Source organism: Tachyglossus aculeatus, chromosome X2 (genome assembly GCF_015852505.1).
Source record: "Tachyglossus aculeatus isolate mTacAcu1 chromosome X2, mTacAcu1.pri, whole genome shotgun sequence".
NCBI classification, from domain to species: domain Eukaryota; kingdom Metazoa; phylum Chordata; class Mammalia; order Monotremata; family Tachyglossidae; genus Tachyglossus; species Tachyglossus aculeatus.
In genome coordinates, this window is record NC_052100.1 from 6,541,393 (window position 1) to 6,561,786 (window position 20,394).

The following is a 20,394-nucleotide window of genomic DNA, read 5'->3' on the forward strand; positions in this document are numbered from 1 at the left end:
CAGACTAAGCTTGCTGTGGGCAGGGAATTTGTTTATTGTTGTATTGTATTCTCCCAAGCATTTAGTACAGTGCTCTGCACACAGTAAGCGCTCAATAAATACGATTGAATGAATGAATGAAACCATTTCTCAAAGCCCCTTCCACCGCAACCAATCCTAGTATTTATATTAATTCATTTTACTTTATGTTATCAAAATTTCCTTTCTGAATATCTATTTTGTGCCCAGTGTTGTGAGAAAGGTAAGCAGCATGGCCTAGTGGATAGAGCACGGGCCTGGAAATCATAAGTACCTGGGTTCTAATCCTAAATCCGCTCTGCTTTGTGATTGAGAAAGTCACTTCATTCATTCATTCATTCACTCACTCAATCGTATTTATTGAGCGCTAACTGTGTGCAGAGCACTGTACTAAGCACTTGGGAAGTACAAGTCGGCAACATATAGAGACGGTCCCTACCCAACACTTCTCTGGGCCTTGGTTCTCTCATCTGTAAAATGGGGATTAAGACTGTGAGCCCCCTGTGGGACAGGGACTCTGTCCAATCTGATTAGCTTGTCTCTACCCCAGCGCTTAGTACAGTGCCTGGCACATAAGCACTTAAAGACCTGTACCACCCCCTCCAAAAAGAATGGAAAAAAAAAAGGACCCAGGCTCTGCCCTAATCAAAACACAAAAAAAGTGAACTTACTTGCAGAGTAGATCAAAGGGGCAAGCAATTATGAGAAACAGTCAGAACATATATATATATAAAGGCTGGAATAACTGTGGATGGCTTAAACTTGTTGTGGGCAGGGAATGTCACCATTTATTGTTGTATTGTACTTTCCCAAGCGCTTAGTACAGTGCTCTCCACACAGCGCTCAATAAATATGACTGAATGAATGCGTGAATAAATACAGATGTGGAAGCTGATCATGAAAGGCTGCACACAGGCAGCATATGAAGAAGGGGAATAACTAATTCAAACAGAAACCCCTCACTACCAGCTTTAAGGCATTTAATCAGCTCTCCCCTCCTTTATCACTCATCTCCCACTACAACCCTGCCAGCACACTCCACTCCTCTACTGCCAACCATACTCACTGTACCTCGATATTTACCTCAGAGCCTACCCCTTGCTCATGTCCTCTCTCCTTACTGAAACTCCCCGCTCCCCCAACCATATCAATCAATCAATCAATCATTCAACAGATCACCTCTCTTTCCATCACCTAAAATCACATCATATCATCGTCCTTTGTGCAGAGAACGTGTCTACCACCTCTGTTATCCCGTACTCTCCCAAGCGCTTAGAACAGGCCCTTCTCACTCCCAGGGCTGTGCTCTATCCACCACGCCGCGCTGCTTCTATTAATTGGACCAGTTCCCAGCCAGACCAGAAAGAGGTCAGATTCTCACTTTACAGAGCAGCAGAGGAGATCCCTTTTGGTCCTTAGAGGACCTGGAAGGGGCAAGAGGGGGTTAAGGTCAATTGTTCAATCAATCGATGGTATTTCTTGACTGCTTACTCTGTGCATTGGGTAGAGTACAATACAACAGAATTAGTGGACCCGTTCCCTGCCCACAATGAGCTTACGGCCTAGAGTTTTAACTCTCTTACCATGCCTCCTCTGAGAGAAAATGCCAGGAAGGAAGAGAAAGTGCCGTGTGAGCAGAAAGCAGGAGACCCACTCGCTTTCAGAGTTCTTGGGCCAGGTTGGGCCTTATAAATATCCATGGTTTTTTTTGTCTAAGGAAACAGTGAGGGCCTGACTTGATAAACGTGGATACACAATGATTGGGGGGGCGGCGGAACTGTGTCCAACCCGATTTGCTTGTATCCACCTCAGCACTTAGTAAGCACACGGTAATACTGATTGCTTAACAAATACCGCTATTCTTATATGTCACTAATCTGCACATGTAAGAGCTCAATAAATAAGACTAATTGATTGGTTACTGGTAATCCTGCTGCCAAACTGCTCAGACTCACTGAGTGAATGCCACTTCACTCACTTGTTATATTATACTATCCCAAGTGCTAAGTACAGTGTTCTGTACACAGTAAGTGCTCAATAAATATGACTGACTGACTTGTCTTACTGGTAAATGTTTTGGGGGCCTTTTTGGCTGTGGGAGAATGGGAATCAATCAATGGTGTTTATGGAGTGCTTACTGTGTGCAGGGGACTGTACGAAGCATTTAAAGGAAGACAACATAATAGAATTGGTAGACAAGAGCTCTGCCCCCAAGGAGTTTACAATTTACAAGGGTAGACCCTCATTAAAATAAATTTTAGGTGGGGGAAATGGGGGAGTATAAATGTACATAAGTGCTGCGTGACTGGGGATGGGGTGAATGTCAAAGTGCTTAAGGGAAAGAAAAGGCTGAAGGGGATTATGGAATGGGACAGTCATGGCTATTTCACCTGGAGGAAAGGAATTTAGAGATGTTGCTATATCAGTTAACATTTCCGAAAGAGAATTCATCTTTCCACCCGAACTCCTTCCTCCCCAAGATCTGAGACACCACTACCATCCTCAGTTTCTCGGAAACCTGTAATTTTGGGATTATCCTCAACTCACCTCTCTCACTCAACCCGCATATTCAATATGTCACCAAATCCTGTTGGTTCTACCTTCACAGAATCTCTAGAATACATCCCTTCACCTCCATCTAAACTGCTGCCTTGCTGATCCAAGTACTTACCATATTCCACCTTGACTATTCATCAGCCTCCTCACTGACTTCCCTGACTCCTGTCTCTCCTCTCTGCAGTGCACACTTCACACTGAAGTCCTGGATCATTTTCTAAAATAAAAAAAAAACGTTCAGTCCATACCTCGCCACACCACAAAAACCCATCCAACCCATGGATGCCCATCCAGGTCCAAATGAAACAGAAACTCCTCACCATCAACTCTCTCCCACCCTACCTTATCTCACTGATTTCCCACTACAACTCAGTCCACACACTCTACTCCTCTAATGTGAGTGATATTTGCCCAACCCTCAGCCCCACAGAATTTATATCCTTACACTCTTCCATTTCCCCTTTTGGAAATTTATTTTATTGCCTGTAAACTCCTCGTGGGCAGGGAATGTGTCTACCAAATCTGTTGTATCATCATCATCGGTACTCACTGAGTGCTTACTGTGTGCAGAACTAAGCGCTTGGAGAACACAAAACAACTGTGTTGGTTGATGCAATCACTGCCCACAAGGAGCTTACAGTCTACAGGGGGAGATGGACATTAAATACATATCTATTCTATTTATTTTATTTTGTTAGTATGTTTGGTTTTGTTCTCTGTCTCCCCCTTTTAGACTGTGAGCCCACTGTTGGGTAGGGACTGTCTCTATATGTTGCCAATTTGTACTTCCCAAGCGCTTAGTACAGTGCTCTGCACATAGTAAGCGCTCAATAAATACGATTGACGATGATGATGATGATTAAAATAAATAGATCAGGACTAACATCTACGTTTTGCTGCCTCACAGGTTGTTCGGAGAGCAAAAGAAAGATAATGTGAGAGGTCATTGCTAATTATACTAAACCCCAGGTATTGTTATTATTCTGATCCTTATACAGAAGCTGCTCCCACCTCTTCCCCCCCCCCCCCCCCCCCCCCCCCCCCAAACACACCATTAGGGCAGCTTTTCTCTGAACTTTCTACACATCCTCAGGCCCTTCCCCGTTGGAGTGATCAGAACTCTTGGCAGATTGAGATTCACTCAAAATTTACAGAGAGCGAAAATTATATTTGGTAAGCATTTACTATGTGCCAGGCACTGTTCTAAGCACTTATTTCTTGTTTCCCACAAGTAATGCCTCTATTTATTCATTTATTTATTAAGCACTTACTGTGTGCAAAGCACCGTACCAAGAGCTTGGAAAGTACAATTCGGCAGTTGCGCTCTACTGCCAAACCATATTCTTCCATCTTCTTGAGTGAACTCGGTGGCATTTTCAGCCTTCTGAGATGTGTCAGTATTATACTACAGGCTTCAACCTCGTGTAAAATAAGAGCTAGAAACATGGAAAACGGAGTAGAAATCTTCTGAACGAGTTAGATTTCTCCTCAGGGCCTTTGGAAGAACGAGGGAATATTACTGTGGACGTTCGAATCGCCACCCCCGCCGCCCATAGCACTTACAAAGCACAATCTGTAATTTATGTTAGTCTGTCCCCCCACCTCCCCACCGTCTATAGTAAGAATTAGGGCGGCCTAGTGACTGAGAGCTCACCTCCTCCAGGAGGCCTTCCCAGACTGAGCCCCTTCCTTCCTCCGTCCCCATCCCCCCATCTTACCTCCTTCCCTTCCCCACAGCACCCGTATATATGTATATCTGTTTGTACATATTTATTACTCTTTATTTATTTATTTTACTTGTCCATATCTATTCTATTTATTTTATTTTGTTAGTATGTTTGGTTTTGTTCTCTGTCTCCCCCTTTTAGACTGTGAGCCCACTGTTGGGTAGGGACTGTCTCTAGATGTTGCCGACTTGTTCTTCCCAAGCGCTTAGTACAGTGCTCTGCACACAGTAAGCGCTCAATAAATACGATTGATTGATTGATTGGTGGATCGAGTGCAGGCCTGGGAGTCAGAAGCAGCGAGAAGCAGAGAAGCAGCGTGGCTCAGCGGAAAGAGCCCAGGCTTTGGAGTCAGAGGTCGTCGGTTCGAATCCCGGCTCCGCCACAAGTCTGCTGTGTGACCTTGGGCAAGTCACTTCACTTCTCCGAGCCTCAGTTCCCTCATCTCTAAAAATGGGGATTAAGACAGTGAGCTCCCCGTGGGACAACTACTTGATCACCTTGTATCCCCCCCAGCGCTTAGAACAGTGCTTTGCACATAGTAAGCGCTTAACAAATGCCGTTATTATTATTATTATTATTATTAGGAGGACCTGGGTTGTAATCGGGACTCTGCCATCTGTCTGCCGTGTAACCCTGACCACTTGGCCCCCAACTCCTCTGCGCCTCAGTTCCCCATTAGGCCCTTGAACAGATACCACGGACAACTTGAGGCTGGGGATCGTGACTGCTGACGGTACCGTGCTCTCCCGAGCGCTTAGGACAGTGGTCTGCACAGAGGAATTGCTCAAGAAACCTAATGTTGACCGAGGGAATTATTTTCAAAGTCCAGACTTCCATCCTTGGAGGGACGGAGGGAGGGAGGGAGGGAGGGCGGGCGGCCCCCCGGCCAGGCCTCGGGTGGGCGCGAAGGCCGCTGTCAGGCCCCAAGGGCTACGCGCTGGTGGGGGAGGGCCGCGAGGCGGCGCGCGCCTCCTCCTCGGGCCCGCGCCTGCGCACTCGTCCTGCCGCCTTCCTGAGCGCGCGACCCCGGCCCGGCGCGCATGCGCAGCACCACCCGGGCGCGTCGTCGTTGTCAGGCCCCAAGGGCTCGGCGCGGGCCGCTTTGCGCGCCTCCTCCTCGAGCCCGCGCCTGCGCACTCGTCCTGCCGCCTTCCTGCGCGCGCGAGACCCCGGCCCGGCGCGCATGCGCGGCGCCACCCGGGCGCGTCGTCGTCCCGAATCGGGCGGCCCTGCTGCCCGGACGGAGTGCGGGCCGGAGGCCTCGACCTGCCCCCTCGGACGGGATGGGCGGGGGCCCCGGCCGGAGCGGCTGGGCACTGTTACGGATTGGGCCTCAGTCTCCCCGCGCCCACCCTCTGCACATAGTAAGCGCTCAATAAATATGATGGATGATGACCCAACCCTGGGCCCCGCCCCTGCCGCGCAGCGCCCCCTGCTGGGCCCGCCCCCGCCGCGCAGCGCCCCCTGCTGGGCCCGCCCCCGCCGCGCAGCGCAGCGCCCCCTGCTGGCCGCGCCCCCGCCGCGCAGCTCCTCCTGCTGGCCGCGCCCCCGCCGCGCAGCGCCCCCTGCTGGCCGCGCCCCCAGCGCCCCCCCACTTTCATTCATTCAACCGTATTTATTGAGCCCTTACTGTGTGCAGAGCACTGGACTAATAATAATAATAATGATGGTACTAAGCGCTTACTATGTGCAAAGCACTGTTCTAAGCGCTGGGGAGGTTACAAGGTGATCAGGTTGTCCCACGGGGGGCTCCCAGTCTCAATCCCCATTTTACAGATGAGGTAACTGAGGCACAGAGAAGTGAAGTGACTTGCCCAAAGTCACACAGCTCACAATTGGCGGAGCCGGGGTTTGAACCCATGACTTCTGACTCCAAAGCCCAGGCTCTTCTCCACTGAGCCACGCTGCTTCTAAGCGCTTGGGAAGCACTTGGGAAGTACAAATCGGCCACAGAGAGAGCGGGTCCCTACCCAACAACGGGCTCACAGTCTAGAAGAGGAGAAGCAGCGTGGCTCAGTGGAAAAAGCCCGGGCTTTGGAGTCAGAGGTCATGGGTTCCAATCCCAGCTCCACCAATTATCAGCTGTGTGACTTTGGGCAAGTCACTTAACTTCTCTGGGCCTCAGTTCCCTCATCTGTAAAATGGGGATGGAGACTGTGAGCCCCACGTGGGGCAACCTGATCACCTTGTAAATTCCCCAGCGCTTAGAACAGTGCTCTGCACATAGTAAGCGCTTAATAAATGCCGTTATCATCATAGAAGAGGGAGACAGACAACAAAACAAAACACGTAGACGGGTGTCAAAACCGTCAGAATAAAAAGAATTACGGCTAGATGCACATCGTTAATAAAATACATTTAGTAAATATGTTCATTCATTCATTCAGTCGTATTTATTAAACACCCACTGGACTCAGACCTCCGTACTAAGCACTTGGGAAAGTACAACACAACAATAAACAGTGGCATTTCCCTGCCCACGAGTTCAGGTTAGCGCACTCATCTTCCCACCCAAACCCCGTCCTCCCCCGACTTTCCCATCATTGTAATAATAATAATAATTAGGGTATTTGTTAAGCGCTTACTATGTGCCAGGCACTGCTCTAAGCACTATGATAGATACAGGACACAGTCCCTGTCCCACATAGGGCTTGCTGCCTTAATCCCCATTTTACAGATGAGCGAATTGAGGGACAGAGAAGTTAAGGGACTTGTCCAAGGTCACACAGTAGACAAGTGGAGCAGCCGGGATTAGAACCTCAAGATGGCAACTTTCTACTCTCTCACCCCTTTAAAGCCTGTCTGTCTCACCCTCAAAATCCCTTTCCCTTTTTTGCCTCCGCTCTCACAGTGAAAAATGGACAGCTCTGAGTTGGTCATCCCCTCCCACCCGTTACATCTCCCCGCTGCCACAACCCGCCCCCTCCAATCATTTATAGCCTCAGTTTTACTACCCTTCATCCTCCCACTCCTAAAATGTCACCTTCTCCAGGAGGCATTCCCTGTAGGATACAGGAGACAACACCCTGAATTGTTCGTTTCCAGACCTGCATGCAAAAGCTACTACACTGAAGCAGAGAAGAGGAACAGGGAATCGATCTCGAATATTTGGAAAGTTATCACAAGCACTAAGCTTGGCTTTACGACAGAATTTGGAGGTGACTCAATTTCCTCAACTAGAGTATTGGGAAACCGCTGGGACTCGGCCTCGAGGCTTCAGAATTTTCGTCAGGAAGTAAATCTCAATGTTTTTGTCACTAAACTACGGTAACACCCCCACCCCTGGTCCACAGATGCATAAAAAAGTATTATCTGTTCAAAGTTAATCAACTTTGATTAACTGCTGAGGGCCGAGAGATAGGCTCCCACTTGGGCTCATACCTATTAATCAACTGTATTTACAGTGTGCAGACTACTGTACTAAGCACTTGGGAGAGTTCAATGTAATAGAGTTGGTAGACGTATTCCCTGGCCGCAAGTAGCTTTTAGTCTGGAGGAGAGTATGGAGCACATGGAGAGTATATTGAGACTCTGTTAAAGGGGAAAATCTCTGAAATATGAGAATACCCAACCTTTGAGCTGATCGTTTAATGATCTACCAGATTTATGGATTCAGTCACATGGGTGGAGTTTAAACATCCTCAGATTTAAGTAGCTTGGAACATGTCTGTTCATGTTGTACTGTACGCTCCCAAGCGCTTGGTACAGTGCTCTGCACAAAGTAAGCACACAATAAATACGATCGAATGACTGCATATGTATCTTCTCTCCTTGATTGCGCTGCCTTGTTTGGGATTTGTGATATTGGCTATGGTTTTTGCTCCTGCCTCCTCCTGCTCCGTTCTCGACCCCAGGGCACCACGCTGATCTCTCTCCCGCTCTGGCACTTTGTGTTCCTGCCTTGTCATTATTTGGGGTCCTGGTCTCCCCCTGGACTGTAAATTCCAGTGAGAGATTCCTGGTGGACAGGGATCAAGGCAACTAATACAATTATACTCCCCGCAGGGATGGTGTCTACAAACTCCGTCGTTCTTCCCCAGGTGCGTAGTTCAGTGTTCTGCACACAGACTGTAAGCTCCTTGAGGGCTCCTTGACTGTACTCCCACAGTAGTGCTTCAGTACACTGCTCTGCACACGGACTATAATAGTAATATTTATGGTACTTGTTATGCACTTACTATGTGCCAAGCGCTGCTGGGTAGATACAAGTTAATCAGGTTGGACACAGTCCCTACTCCACATGGGGCTCACACTCTCAAGCCTCATTTTTTCAGATGAGGTGCCGAGAAGTTAAGTGACTTGTCCAAGGTCATACAGCAGACAAGTGGCAGGGACGGCATTAGAACCCACGAACTTCTGATCCCAGGCCTCTGCTCTATCCACTAAGCCACGCTCCTTCTCTATAAGCTCCTCGAGGACAGGGACCGGGTCTACAAACTCGACTGCACCCCCCACGGTGCTTAGTACAGTGCTCTGCACACAGACTGTAAACCTCTTGTGGTCAGGGATAGGGTCTACTAATTCTGTTGTACTTTTTTAAAGTGTTCTGCCCACAATAGACTGTAAACTCCTTGAGGGCAGGGATCGTATTTACTCACTCTGTTGTTCTCTTATCCAGGACACTCAACATCATGCCTCTGTACATAATTGGTGCTCAGTACATTATGAGGGTTTGAGACAGCTAAATGGTGAGGCAAGAAAGGCAGTCAGGTGTACCAAGCAAACTTGAGAAACCTGAAAGGGAGCTGACCTTTCCAGAGCAAAGAAGAATGAGATACAGTTTGATCCTGGTACACACCAGTCCTACCAGGGTATGGCCTGGTCCTAGAACAGAACCGTTCAGAATGTCCCTACATCTAAGATGACCTCATTTCTGGACATAAACCGATTTTAAGTCCCCAGATCGGACAGTTTGGGAAGCAGGGTGGCCTAGTAGGAAGACCCAGGCTTGGGAGTCAGAGGACCTGGGTTCTGATCCCAGCTCCTCCACAAGAAGTCACTTGACCTCTCTGGGCCTCAGTTTCCTCATCTACAGAATGAGGAGTCAATACCCGATCCCTCTCCTACTTAGTCCGTGAGCCCCATGTGGGACCTGAGTACCTCAGTACACAAGCAGCATGGTGTAGCGGATAGAGCACAGGTCTGGGAATCAAAAGGTCATGGGTTCCAATCCCACCTCTGCCACTTGTCTGCTGTGTGACCTTAGGCAAGTCACTTCACTCCTGCGGGCCTCAGTTCCCTCATCTGTACACAAATGGGGATAAAATTCCTGTTCTCCCTCCCTTTTAGATACTTAGCACAGTGCATGGCACATAGCAAGCATTTCCAAATACCGTAATAGTAGGGGCAGGAGCAGTAACTTCACTGGGGAATGCTGGAGCTGGGGTGGGGTGGGGGAATCCAATATGGAATCTGGAGATCCAGGGAGAGAGGGAAGGAAATGGAGATAGGAGGGGAGTGAAAAAAGGGAGACAGGGAGAGAGGAAGGAAAGAGAGACAGGTGGGGAGTGAGGGAGAGAGAGAGGAATGGGAGACAGGAGGAGAGTGAATAAGGGGAGAAGGGAAAGGGAGGTAGGAAGCATGTGATGAGACAGGGAAAGAGGAAGGAATAGGAGACAGGAGAGCGAAGAAGAGGAAATGGAGAGACACAGCTGTGAGCTACGACGAAAGCCACGCCTGGCGGAAAGAGGCCGAGGCGCAGCTCAATCTCCCTTTTATTAAGGCAGCAGGGAGGCAAGGAGGGGGCGGGCGCAGAGCTGTCTTCGGCCGGACCACGGTTATCTCCGCGGGTCGGCCGGGGCGTCCCCCTTCAGCCTCCCATCCCCTTTGTTCTTGGGGCAGGCTCGCCAGGCCGAGTCGGGGTCTCCGCTGGGTTTCTTCTCCAGCGCTTGCAGGCGGGCCGTGGCCTCGGTCAGCATGTCCATCAGCAACTCCTGCTGCAGCTTCAGGTAGTTGTTCTCCTCCGACAGCGCCTGGACCTTGGCCGGCCTGGCCGGGGACCTGCCGGCGGCGGGAGCCCAGGGCGGGGAGCGGGCCGCGTCGTCCTCGCTCACCCATCGGCCCTCCAGGAAGACGAGCGCGTGCCTGCTGAGCCGGGCCCGGGGCGGGCCGTAGCCCAGGCCGAGCTCCGCTTGGCGGGTCCGGTGGTCCAGCAGGTAGAAGGTGGACATGAAGGAGATCCGGCGCAAGGGTGGCCTCCGTGGGGAGAAGCGACGGCGGGAGAAGTGATCCGCCCAAAACTGGCGCAGTTGGCCCAGCCCGGCCGAGACGCCGTCCACGAGCTGGCTCCACACGCAGCAGCTGGCACCTGCCATGGTGGGGCCACCTCAGCCCGGGCAACGGAGGAAGGGGAGGGGGCTCCGGAAGGCCGTGGGGAGGGACCGGCTAGGAGCGCCGTTTCCCGACGAGGGCTTCCCAGGCGGAACAGGTCGCCATTCAGCCGGTCGAACTGCTGGGGGAAAGAGGCCGGGCCTGTGGGGGCCGGAGGGGGCAGGACTGACCCGTTGTAAGGACAGTGTGGCCAGGAGCAGAGTGAGCGAGGACCCCCACGTCGCTTCAGCCTCACCCGGGTCAGCCCACAGGACGGCAGTGGGGGGACCCAGGTGCTCGGGGAGGCTTTGCCAGCCCACGGCGTCAGGATGTCAGTTCCCATTGCGGGGCTGGTGGAGGGTGGTGGGGGCCTACCAGCTCCTAAGCACTATGATCCTACCCTGGAGTTTACCCTCTCACCGTGTTTCAAGGCGTCTCCCTCTGCCAATCAATCAATCGTATTTATCGAGCGCTTACTGTGTGCAGAGCACTGTACTAAGCGCTTGGGAAGTACAAGTTGGCAACGTATAGAGACGGTCCCTACCCAACAGTGGGCTCACAGTCTAGAAGACTGCCACCCACCCACTGCCCACCCACCTCCAGCCGGGTGGATTTGCTGGCTCCCCAGGGAGGCCTCCCTGAGAACCGAGAAGAGGGTCGCCCCATTTTCTACACAGGAGATAGCTACCGTGCTCGGTCATTTACGTGGTGAGGAGGAGGAAAGGGAGGGACAGGGCGAGAGAGGGAGAGAAAAGGGACAGGAGGAGACTGAAGGAAGGGAGACAGGGAGAAGGGAGGGAAAGGGAGACAGGTGGAGAGTGAAGGAGAGAGAGAAGAAGGGGAGACAGGAGGCGAGTGAGTGAAGAAGAAGAGATAGGGAGAAAAGGGAGACTGGAGGAGAGTGAAGAAGAAGAGATAGGGAGAAAAGGGAGACTGGAAGAGAGTGAAGAAGGGGAGATAGGGAGGAAAAGAAGACAGGAGAAGAGTGAGGAATGGAAGACTGGAGGAGAGGGAGGAAGGAACGTCCTGCCTTCCAAACTTGGTTGCTTGTATGTGGCAGTAGCGTCCCTTACCTCCCCAACGTTCGGCAATCCCGGCTCACAGTTCTGGACATTCTCCCTCCCCCTTGGACTGTGAGCCCCATGTGGGATAGGGACCGTGTCCAACCTGATTACCCAGTGCTCAGTACAGTGCTCTGCACATAGTAAGCCACGATTATCACTGATGTTCTTGTCTGCCATGACTTCCCAATGGCAGGCAGCCTGAATTGATCCACCCCAATTTGAGAGGGGTGGGGGCCCGCTTACCCCAGAAGACAGCAGTCTTCCTCTCTCTCCTAGTTCTCCACACGCAGACCGCTCCCCCCCCGCCCCCGCCGCCAACCAGCCCACCAATCTCTGCTGCTTCGCGTCAGAGGGCTGGGGGGGGGGGGGGGGGGCGGCTGCGCTTCCTCCAAGATGGGGGTCGCTTCCCACCTCACACCGCCCACCACTGCTCCATCTGGGCTGCGTCTAAGAGATTGTGAGAGCGGAACAATCCCCGGCATTGTCCCCAACGGGAGCCTCCCATTGGATGGAGGCCTTGGGGGTGTTGGGAAGAGGGGCCCCCGTGGGAGGCCCTTCCTGCCGCCACAGGAAGCTGGGACATTTTCCTTCCTCTCTTAACTTGGCACAGCCTGTTCTTTCAAGGGACTGAAGGTTGGGGTGGCCATTTGAAGTCAAGAAAGAAAATCACAAAGCTCCCTTAAAGTTGGCCTCTTGGTTGCGGGGGTCCTGATCTGTTTTTCTGAGAAGGAAGACGCGTTTTGGAAGTCGTTTTTACGCCCCAGCTCTTCTGCCCACTCCTGTTCCTCTGGGTTCTCTCTCCTTCTACGACTAGAGACAAGGAAAGAGAAAGATCTGGGTTTCCGCTGGGACGGAAGCAGACAGACAACTAGGCCTCATTTGGGTCTCCAGCGGGACCTGATGCCCTGGATGCTGCTGTTACTATGGCAACCCAGGTGATGGCCCTGAGTCATAAAGGAGGTCTCAGAGAGGCAGCTCTCCAGGGGTCAGTGGACGAGATTGGTCTCCTTGTTTGGGGAGATTTCCTAATACTAAGAAGAATAACTGTGGTATTACTAGGTGCCAAGCTCTGGGGTAATTACAAGATAACCAGGGCTTTCACAGTTCCTGTCCCTCCTGGGGCTCTTAGGGAGAGGGAGGACGGGTACTGAAACCCCATTTTACAGATGAAAAGACCGAGGCACGAAAAAGCTAAGAGATTGCCCAAGTTCGTAAAGCAGGCGAAAGACAGAGGCAGGAGTAGAACCCGGTTCCTCTGACTCTCAGGCCTGTGCTCTTTCTATTGTTATTATTATATTTGTTGAGCACTTGCTATGGGTCAAGCCCTGTTCTAAGCACTGGGGTAGATACAAAGTTTATCAGGTTTACTAGGGCAGTTTTCCCCTATCATTCCGGAATAAAATGGCCTATTCCTCTTCCACTGACAGGATTATAATCCCATGGTCCCTCCGCTCCCCCTGCTATCTCCTACTCTTTCCTCGCCTTGGCTCCCTCCTTTCTTTCCAGGGGAGAGTTGTTTCCACACCTCTTCCTATCCCACCGAAGAAGCCCAGTCCCTTTTTAGAGTGGAAACTTTTTGTGGGAAGGGACTGTGTCTTAATTAGTGCAGTGTGTCACCCTCTGTAAGCGTTCGATAGATACCTTTGCTACTGTAGACTCAACTCTCCACTCACAGCACTGAGGAGCCTAGGTGGCCCCCAAATATTTTTCGACCTGGAACATGTTCAGTTTGATATTTGCTGAAGAGTCAGCTGTAGTGTTTACAAATGGGGTCATCCCAGTGCCAGAGGGCAGATAAAACTCAAGGCAAAACTGAAGGATTTCTTTAGGCAGTGTGATCAGATACACCAGGGTCGATGGGACAGTCTCACACTGAACCCCCTGGCCCTGTCTTCCCCACCTCACCCAAAGGCCCTTGGGACAGACCAAATTCTCATTTAGAGGTAATGATAATAATAATAAATAGTGGCATTTGTTAAGTACTTACAATATGCTAGGCACTGCACTAAGCGCTGGGATAGATACGAGCTAGTCAAGTTGGACCCAGTCCTTGTCTCACATGGGGCTCACAGTCTTAATCCCCGTTTCACAGACGAGGGAACTGAGGCACTGAGAAGTGAAGTGACTTGCCCAAGGTCACACAGCAGATAACTGGCCGATCCAGGATTAGAACATGGGTTCTTCTGACTCCCGGGCCTGTGCTCTGTCCATTAGGCCACACTGTAAGGGGATGACAGGGAGAACAGGCCTAATGGAAAGAGTTTGGGCCTGGGAATCAGCGCACCTGGGTTCTAATCTCGGCTCTGCCACTAGCCTGCTGCGTTACCTTGGACAAGTCACTTCACTTCTCTAAGCTTCAGTTTCCTCATCTACGAAATGGGAATTCAGTATCTGCCCTCCCTCCACCTTAGACTGTGAGCCCCAGGGATAGGGACTGTGTCTAATCTGATTATCTTGTATCTCCCCCAATACTTAGCACAGTGCTTGATTAAGCACTTAACAAGCCCCGCAATTATTATTATTGTTATTAGGAACTTCAGGGGTTCAGGAGTAAGATGGCCATCAGCAGAGGAAAGAGGAGATCCACCAATCAATCAATCAATCAATGGTGTTCATTGAGCACTTACTGTGTGCAGAGTACTGTACAGAGCACTTGGGAAAGTACAATAGATTTAGTAGACACAGTCCCTGCCCACAGTGAGCTGCAGTTTACTGTGCGCAGAGCACTGTACTAAACGTTTGGGAGAGTACAATACAATAGAGCTGGTAGACACCTTCCCTGCCTACAACAAGCTGACAGTGTACTGTATGCGGAGCACTGTACTAGCCGCTTGGGAGAGTACAATAGAGTTGATAGACAATCCCTGCCCTGAAGGAGTTACAGCAGCTGGGGCAGGAGGGAGGAAGGCTGAGGTTCCCAAGGATTCCACTGCGGTTTTCCGCCTGACTGCTCCTAGAGAAGGTGGTTTAGGAATATCCAGTGGGCCGCCCCAAGGGAATTCTGGGGGGATCACTGGGGACATCGGCTGCACTCTATCGCTGCTGTTCCTTACTTTCTCCAACAGCTCTGCTCCACTCTGAGCTTATCATCCTCCTCATCAATGGTATTTATTGAGCGCTCACTGTGGGCAGATCACTGTACTAAGCACTTGGGAGGCTCCAATACAACAGAGTCGGCTGTCATGTTCCCCACCCACGAGGAGGTCTACGCCTCTTTGGGCCTATCATGCCCCGTCCTGTTTTTTTCTCTGCCTCCTCTGTTCCCCCTGCCCTGCTCTGGTCACATTAGAGCCTTGCAGGGCTGGGCTGCACCCAAGCACCTGAAAATCTTCCTGCAAGGAAACACCAGGGAAAAAGCCATTGCAAACTTCCATGCCTGTAGGTTTGCTAGGGGGCTGTGGCTCTCACGCCTGGGTGACCAGATGGCCCAAGACTACTCCCTCCCAGCCCCCCCGCCGCCCCCCCGGCTACCAACTCCCCTGATTGCCTGCCCCCCAGTTACTTGCCCCAATCCCGCAGCTACCAGCTCCCGGCTACTAGCCTTCCCGGGCTACCTCCTGCCCAGCTACCTTGGCTATCTGGGCTCCCCAGCTATCTGCCCTCTTGGCTACCAGCCCCCCACCCCCTCCAGCTATCTGCCCTCCTGGCTACCAGCCACCCTGGCTACCTGCCCTTCCAGGTACCTGCCCTCTCGGCTAGCAGCCCCCGGGCTACTTGCCCTCCCAGCTAGACTGTATGCTCTTTGTGGACAGAGAATGTGTCTGCGTATTGTCCTACTGTACTCTCCCAAGTGCTTAGTACAGTGCTCTGCACTCAGTAAGCCCTCAATAAATACAATCGAATGAACTGAATGAATGAAGACCAGCCCCCCGCCCCGGCCCTGGCTACTTGGGTCCCCGTGGGATGGGCCCAGGGGTTCAGAAACACCTTTATTTATTTATCATCATCATCATCAATCGTATTTATTGAGCGCTTACTATGTGCAGAGCACTGTACTAAGCGCTTGGGAAGTACAAATTGGCAACATATAGAGACAGTCCCTACCCAACAGTGGGCTCACAGTCTAAAATATTTATCTATTCATCTATTTATTTTTTTAATATCTGTCTCCCCCTCTAGACTGTGAGCTCGTTGTGGGCAGGAATGTGTCTGTTTGTTGTTAAATTGTACTCTTCCAAGCGCTTAGTATAGTGCTTAGCACACAGTAAGCGCTCAATAAATAGCGCACGGCTACCTTTGCGCCCAGCGACACCTGGCGGCAAACTCGGGAACCGCAGCCTCCAAGAGGAATGATTCAATCGTATCGATGATGAATTGGTTTTCCATCATCATCATCAATCGTATTTATTGAGCGCTTACTGTGTGCAGAGCACTGTACTAAGCGCTTGGGAAGTACAAGTCGGCAACATATAGAGACAGTCCCTACCCAACGGTGGGCTCACAGTCTAAAAGGGGGAGACAGAGAACAAAACCAAACATACTAACAAAATAAAATAAATAGAATAGATTTGTACAAGTAAAATAAATAAATAAATAAATAGAGTAACAAATATGTACAAACATATATACATATAAACAGGTGCTGTGGGGAAGGTAAGGAGGTAAGATGGGGGGGATGGAGAGGGGGACGAGGGGGAGAGGAAGGAAGGGGCTCAGTCTGGGAAGGCCTCCTGGAGGAGGTGAGCTCTCAGTAGGGCCTTGTCCCTACTTGTCTCCAAATGTCCCTGGGGAAATCTAGCAGTGGCAATCGATCAATCCATCAGTGAGATTTATTAAGCATTTACTGTGGGCAGCGCTTGGAAGAATGCAATACAAGAGAATCGGGGAGACATGATCCCTGCCCTCAAGGAATTTATAGTCTACTAGGGGCAGTGCACTGCATTAGGCGTTTGGGAGAGTACAATAGAGCCAGTAGACACTATTCCTGCCCTAAAGGAGGCAGTCTACAGTTGACTGTGGGCAGAGCAGTGTGCTAAGCGCTCGGGAGAGCACAAGACAATAAAGTCTGTAGAAGGCAGCTCTGCCCACTAAGAGATAAGGGCCTTAATGTCTTCCCCGCCCAAAGTGGGCTCAAGTCCCCCACCGTCCATCCACTCAAGCGTATTTTGGGCGAAGAACGTGCAGACCACAGGTGAGCAACAAAATCGATCAATCAATCGTATTTATTGAGCTCTTACTGTGTGCAGAGCACTGTACTAAGCGCTTGGGAAGTACAAGTTGGCAACATATAGAGACAGTCCCTACCCAACAGTGGGCTCACAGTCTAAAAGACTGTGACTAAAAGTCTAAATGAAAACTCTCCTTCCTGAAGCTTTCCTGGTTCCTACCTCGAGGAAGTAACCAAACAGGTTTCACCTGAAAAGTTGGCAGCCTTAGTCAACCCTCACGCTAGGACAATTCCCGGCCCGTTTCCCAGAGGATTCCCCCGGCCCCTCCTAGGTAGATCATGGAACCCTTAACAGGCCGAGCTCAAATGGCTATGCGCTCATGAACTTCTCTCACTTTTTGCCACCAACGTTTCCTCATCTGTAAAATGGGGATTCAATCCTCCCTCCAATTTAGACTGTGGGACGGACGGTGTCAGACCTGAGTCTCTTGTATCTGTCTACACAGTGAGCAGTTAAGTACCATCATTACTATTATCAAAGGACTGCTTTGGTGTTGCAAAAAATAGATAACTAGGTAGTATAAGATGATCCCCAAATATATTTCTGGGCTCAGAATAAAGAATTGAATTAATGTAGTTACCCCCAATTTTTTTTTTTTTGCATTTCCTTTATTCTGGACTTGCCCATAGTTTCAGGCTTCAATTTAGAAGCCATCTTGGGAAATGTGTTGAAGCCACGTTAGAATTTACGGAGAAGAGCCATAAATTCTTTAATAATTTAATATGTAGTAAAAGCTGTGTTGGCTGGCACTATCCCAACTTGAGAGCGCTTGTAAGCATCATTTCTGATCTCGCATTTCCTCCTACCTCCAGGACCTAAAAAACATGGCCATCCCACCGGCTCCTTGGGTTCGGTACGCCCGGAACCGTGCTTTTCATCTTCCCTCCCAAATCCTCTCCTCCACCTAACGTTTCCACCTCAGTTGACAACACCATTCTCCTCTCCATCCCTGAAGCCCATAACCTTGAGATCAACCTTGACTCCTCCCTCTCATTCAAACTCCAAACTCTGTTCCCAAATCCTGTCTGTTCTCCTCCACATCGTCTCCTAAATCCGCCCCTTCCGCTCTATCCGGACTACTGCCAGACCTTGTCATATCCCACCTTGACTGTAGCACCTCGCTGACCTCCCACTCGCCAGTCTCTCCCCGCTCCATCAATCAACGGTATTTATTGAACACTTACCGTGCGCTGAGCACCGTACTAAGTGCTTGGGAGAGTTCAGTACGTCAGAGTTGGTAGATGTGATCCCTGCCCGCAAGAAGTTTTCTGTCTAGAGAGAGAGGCGGAAATTAAAATAAAGATAGGGGAACTAGCAGAGTATAAGGCTACATAAGTGCTGTGGGGCTGGGGTGGGGTCAGTATTAAAGTGCATTAGGGTGATGTGGGGTTGGGGTGGAGAAGGAGTCAAAGTGATTTAGGGGTACAGACCAGAGGGCATAGGCGATGCAAAAGGGAAGGCAAGTAATTGGGGAAATCTGTCAAACCACCATTCTCCCCATCTACACAGCCCTAATAAAAATTCCGTTTAACTTCTCATTTTCCCACCCTATTTCCACCCCCCTACCGTGTCACTTATACACTTGAGTCCTCAACCCCTACGCACTTAATTACTCACCCCACCCCATCTCCTCAAAGCACTTATGTCCAGATCTTCACTAGGTTGCTCCTCACTACCAGTAATTTATGTCAGTGTCTGTAAACTCCTTTAGAGCAAGAATCTCGTCTGCTAACTCTGGAGAAGCAGCATGGCCTAGTGGAAAGAACATGCTTCTGGGAGTCAGAGGACCTGGGTTCTAATCCCAGCTCTGCCACTTGCCTGCTGTGTGGCTTTGGACAAGACACTTCACTTCTCTGGGCCTCACTTACCTCATCTGTAAATGGGGATTAAGACTATAAGCCCCATACATCTACTTCAGTGCTTAGTACAGAGCCTGGCACCTAGTAAGCGGTTAACAAATGCCATGAAACAAAGCAAACCTCTTATTATTCGCTCCTAAATGTGTAGTACAATCAATCAACAGTATTTATTGAGAATTTAATGTGTGCAGAGCACTGTACTAAGTGCTTGGGAGAGTCCAGTGCTCTGCAGAAAGTAAGCATAATTGAGTAACTGACTGATGGAGTAAGAGTGAGGGTGCCTCATTTTGGGCAGGGAACATATCTACCAACTCCGCTGTATTTTACTCTCCCAAGCGTTTTATACAATGCTCTGCACACAGTAAGCGCTCAATAAATACCATTAATTGGCCTTTTCCAAATTGTAAATATCAATGCTCCTGTTTTTCTTGACTCTGGTCTGCACACATTAGGCATTCAATAAAGACTGAGATAATAATAATAATGATGGCATTTATTAAGCGCTTAATATGTGCAAAGCACTGTTCTAAGCGCTGAGGAGGTTACAAGGTGATCAGGTTGTCCCATGGGGGGCTCACAGTCTTAATCCCCATTTTCCAGATGAGGTAACTGAGGCACAGAGAAGTTAAGTGACTTGCCCAAAGTCACACAGCTGACAATTGGCAGAGTCAGGATTTGAACCCATGACCTCTGACTCCAAAACCCGTGCTCTTTTCCACTGAGCCACGCTGCTTCTCTTGACAGAGGTCATGGGAGCTGTGCTGTGTCCTTCATAACAACTGTGATGACAGGTATTTATGTAGCATTCTTCTCCTACAGAGCCAAAAACCTTTTCACATAACCTCCTGCATCAGAAACATGATCAGAAACATTTTTGTAGCACAGTACAAAAAATAGGATCGCCCTTTAAAAGCTTTAAGGTCCATACAAGTTCCAATTCTATCTTAATCATTCCACGCCACCAAACCTTTCCAATATAATTCAAAATCTCCAAAAACTTCTTTTAAAGAAGGCCTGGGAACTTTTTTTCCTAGCTTATCTCGTCCTTCAGTTCCTCAGGCCCCTGTATTGCTCTCGATAGCTTATCCTTGTGGTACCTCTTTCATGGCGTTGGTCTTGCTTGTGAATCATCCAGGAGTTTAGAGAATTTTGAAACGCTTCCAACGTGCTGCTCGATGCCCCAGGAAGAGAGCACGGACATTCACTCCGATGAGCTCAGCCCCACAGCGTCCATAGCCCTAATTTATTTATTTATCTTAATGTAATAATACTAATAATGATGGTATTTGCTAAGCATTTACTATGTGCCAGGCACTGTACTAAGCGCTGGGGTGGATACAAGCTAATCGGGTTGGACCCAACCCATGTCCCACATGGGGCTCACAGTCTTAATCCCCATTTTACAGATGAGGTAACTGAGGCATTGAGAAGCGAAGTGACTTGCCCAAGGTCACAGAGCAGACAAGCGGTGGAGGTGGGATTAGAACCCACGACCTTCTGACTCCCAAGCCCGCGCTCTATTCATTAGGCCATGATGCTTCCACACATACGAACACACATTCCCTGTACCCCTACATTCAAGGACAACCGGAAACATGTTTTCACAGACAAAGATTTCAAACTGGGGTTCAGGTAGCGTGGGATAGGGACACTCAGACCCTCTAACGTATACTAGGAGAGAAGCAGCATGGCC

The 20,394-nt window shown here is 50.0% G+C and overlaps 1 protein-coding gene across 3 annotated transcripts; it reads right to left on the reverse strand.

The window, feature by feature from the left end:
• Window positions 1–9,948: 9,948 nt before the first annotated feature.
• Window positions 9,949–18,046, reverse strand: CBY3 (chibby family member 3). 3 transcript variants are annotated; one of them, XM_038770618.1, is made up of 2 exons: window positions 18,027–18,046; window positions 9,949–10,749 (listed from the first exon to the last, which is right to left on the reverse strand). In XM_038770618.1, exon 2 carries the CDS (start codon window positions 10,613–10,615, stop codon window positions 10,079–10,081), a length of 537 nt encoding a protein of 178 aa, XP_038626546.1. In that variant the 5' UTR covers window positions 10,616–10,749; window positions 18,027–18,046; the 3' UTR covers window positions 9,949–10,078. The 3 variants fall into 3 exon arrangements, with proteins under 3 accessions (XP_038626546.1, XP_038626544.1, XP_038626545.1); XM_038770616.1 differs by lacking the exon at window positions 18,027–18,046 and adding an exon at window positions 11,918–12,044; XM_038770617.1 differs by lacking the exon at window positions 18,027–18,046 and adding an exon at window positions 11,918–12,044 and having other exon boundaries at window positions 9,949–10,752.
• Between the last annotated feature and the right edge of the window lie 2,348 nt (window positions 18,047–20,394).

Coding starts and splice junctions, on each gene's coding strand:
- CBY3 (XM_038770618.1), bottom strand. CDS start 10,615: ATGGCAGGTGCCAGCTGCTGCGTGTGGAGCCAGCTCGTGGACGGCGTC.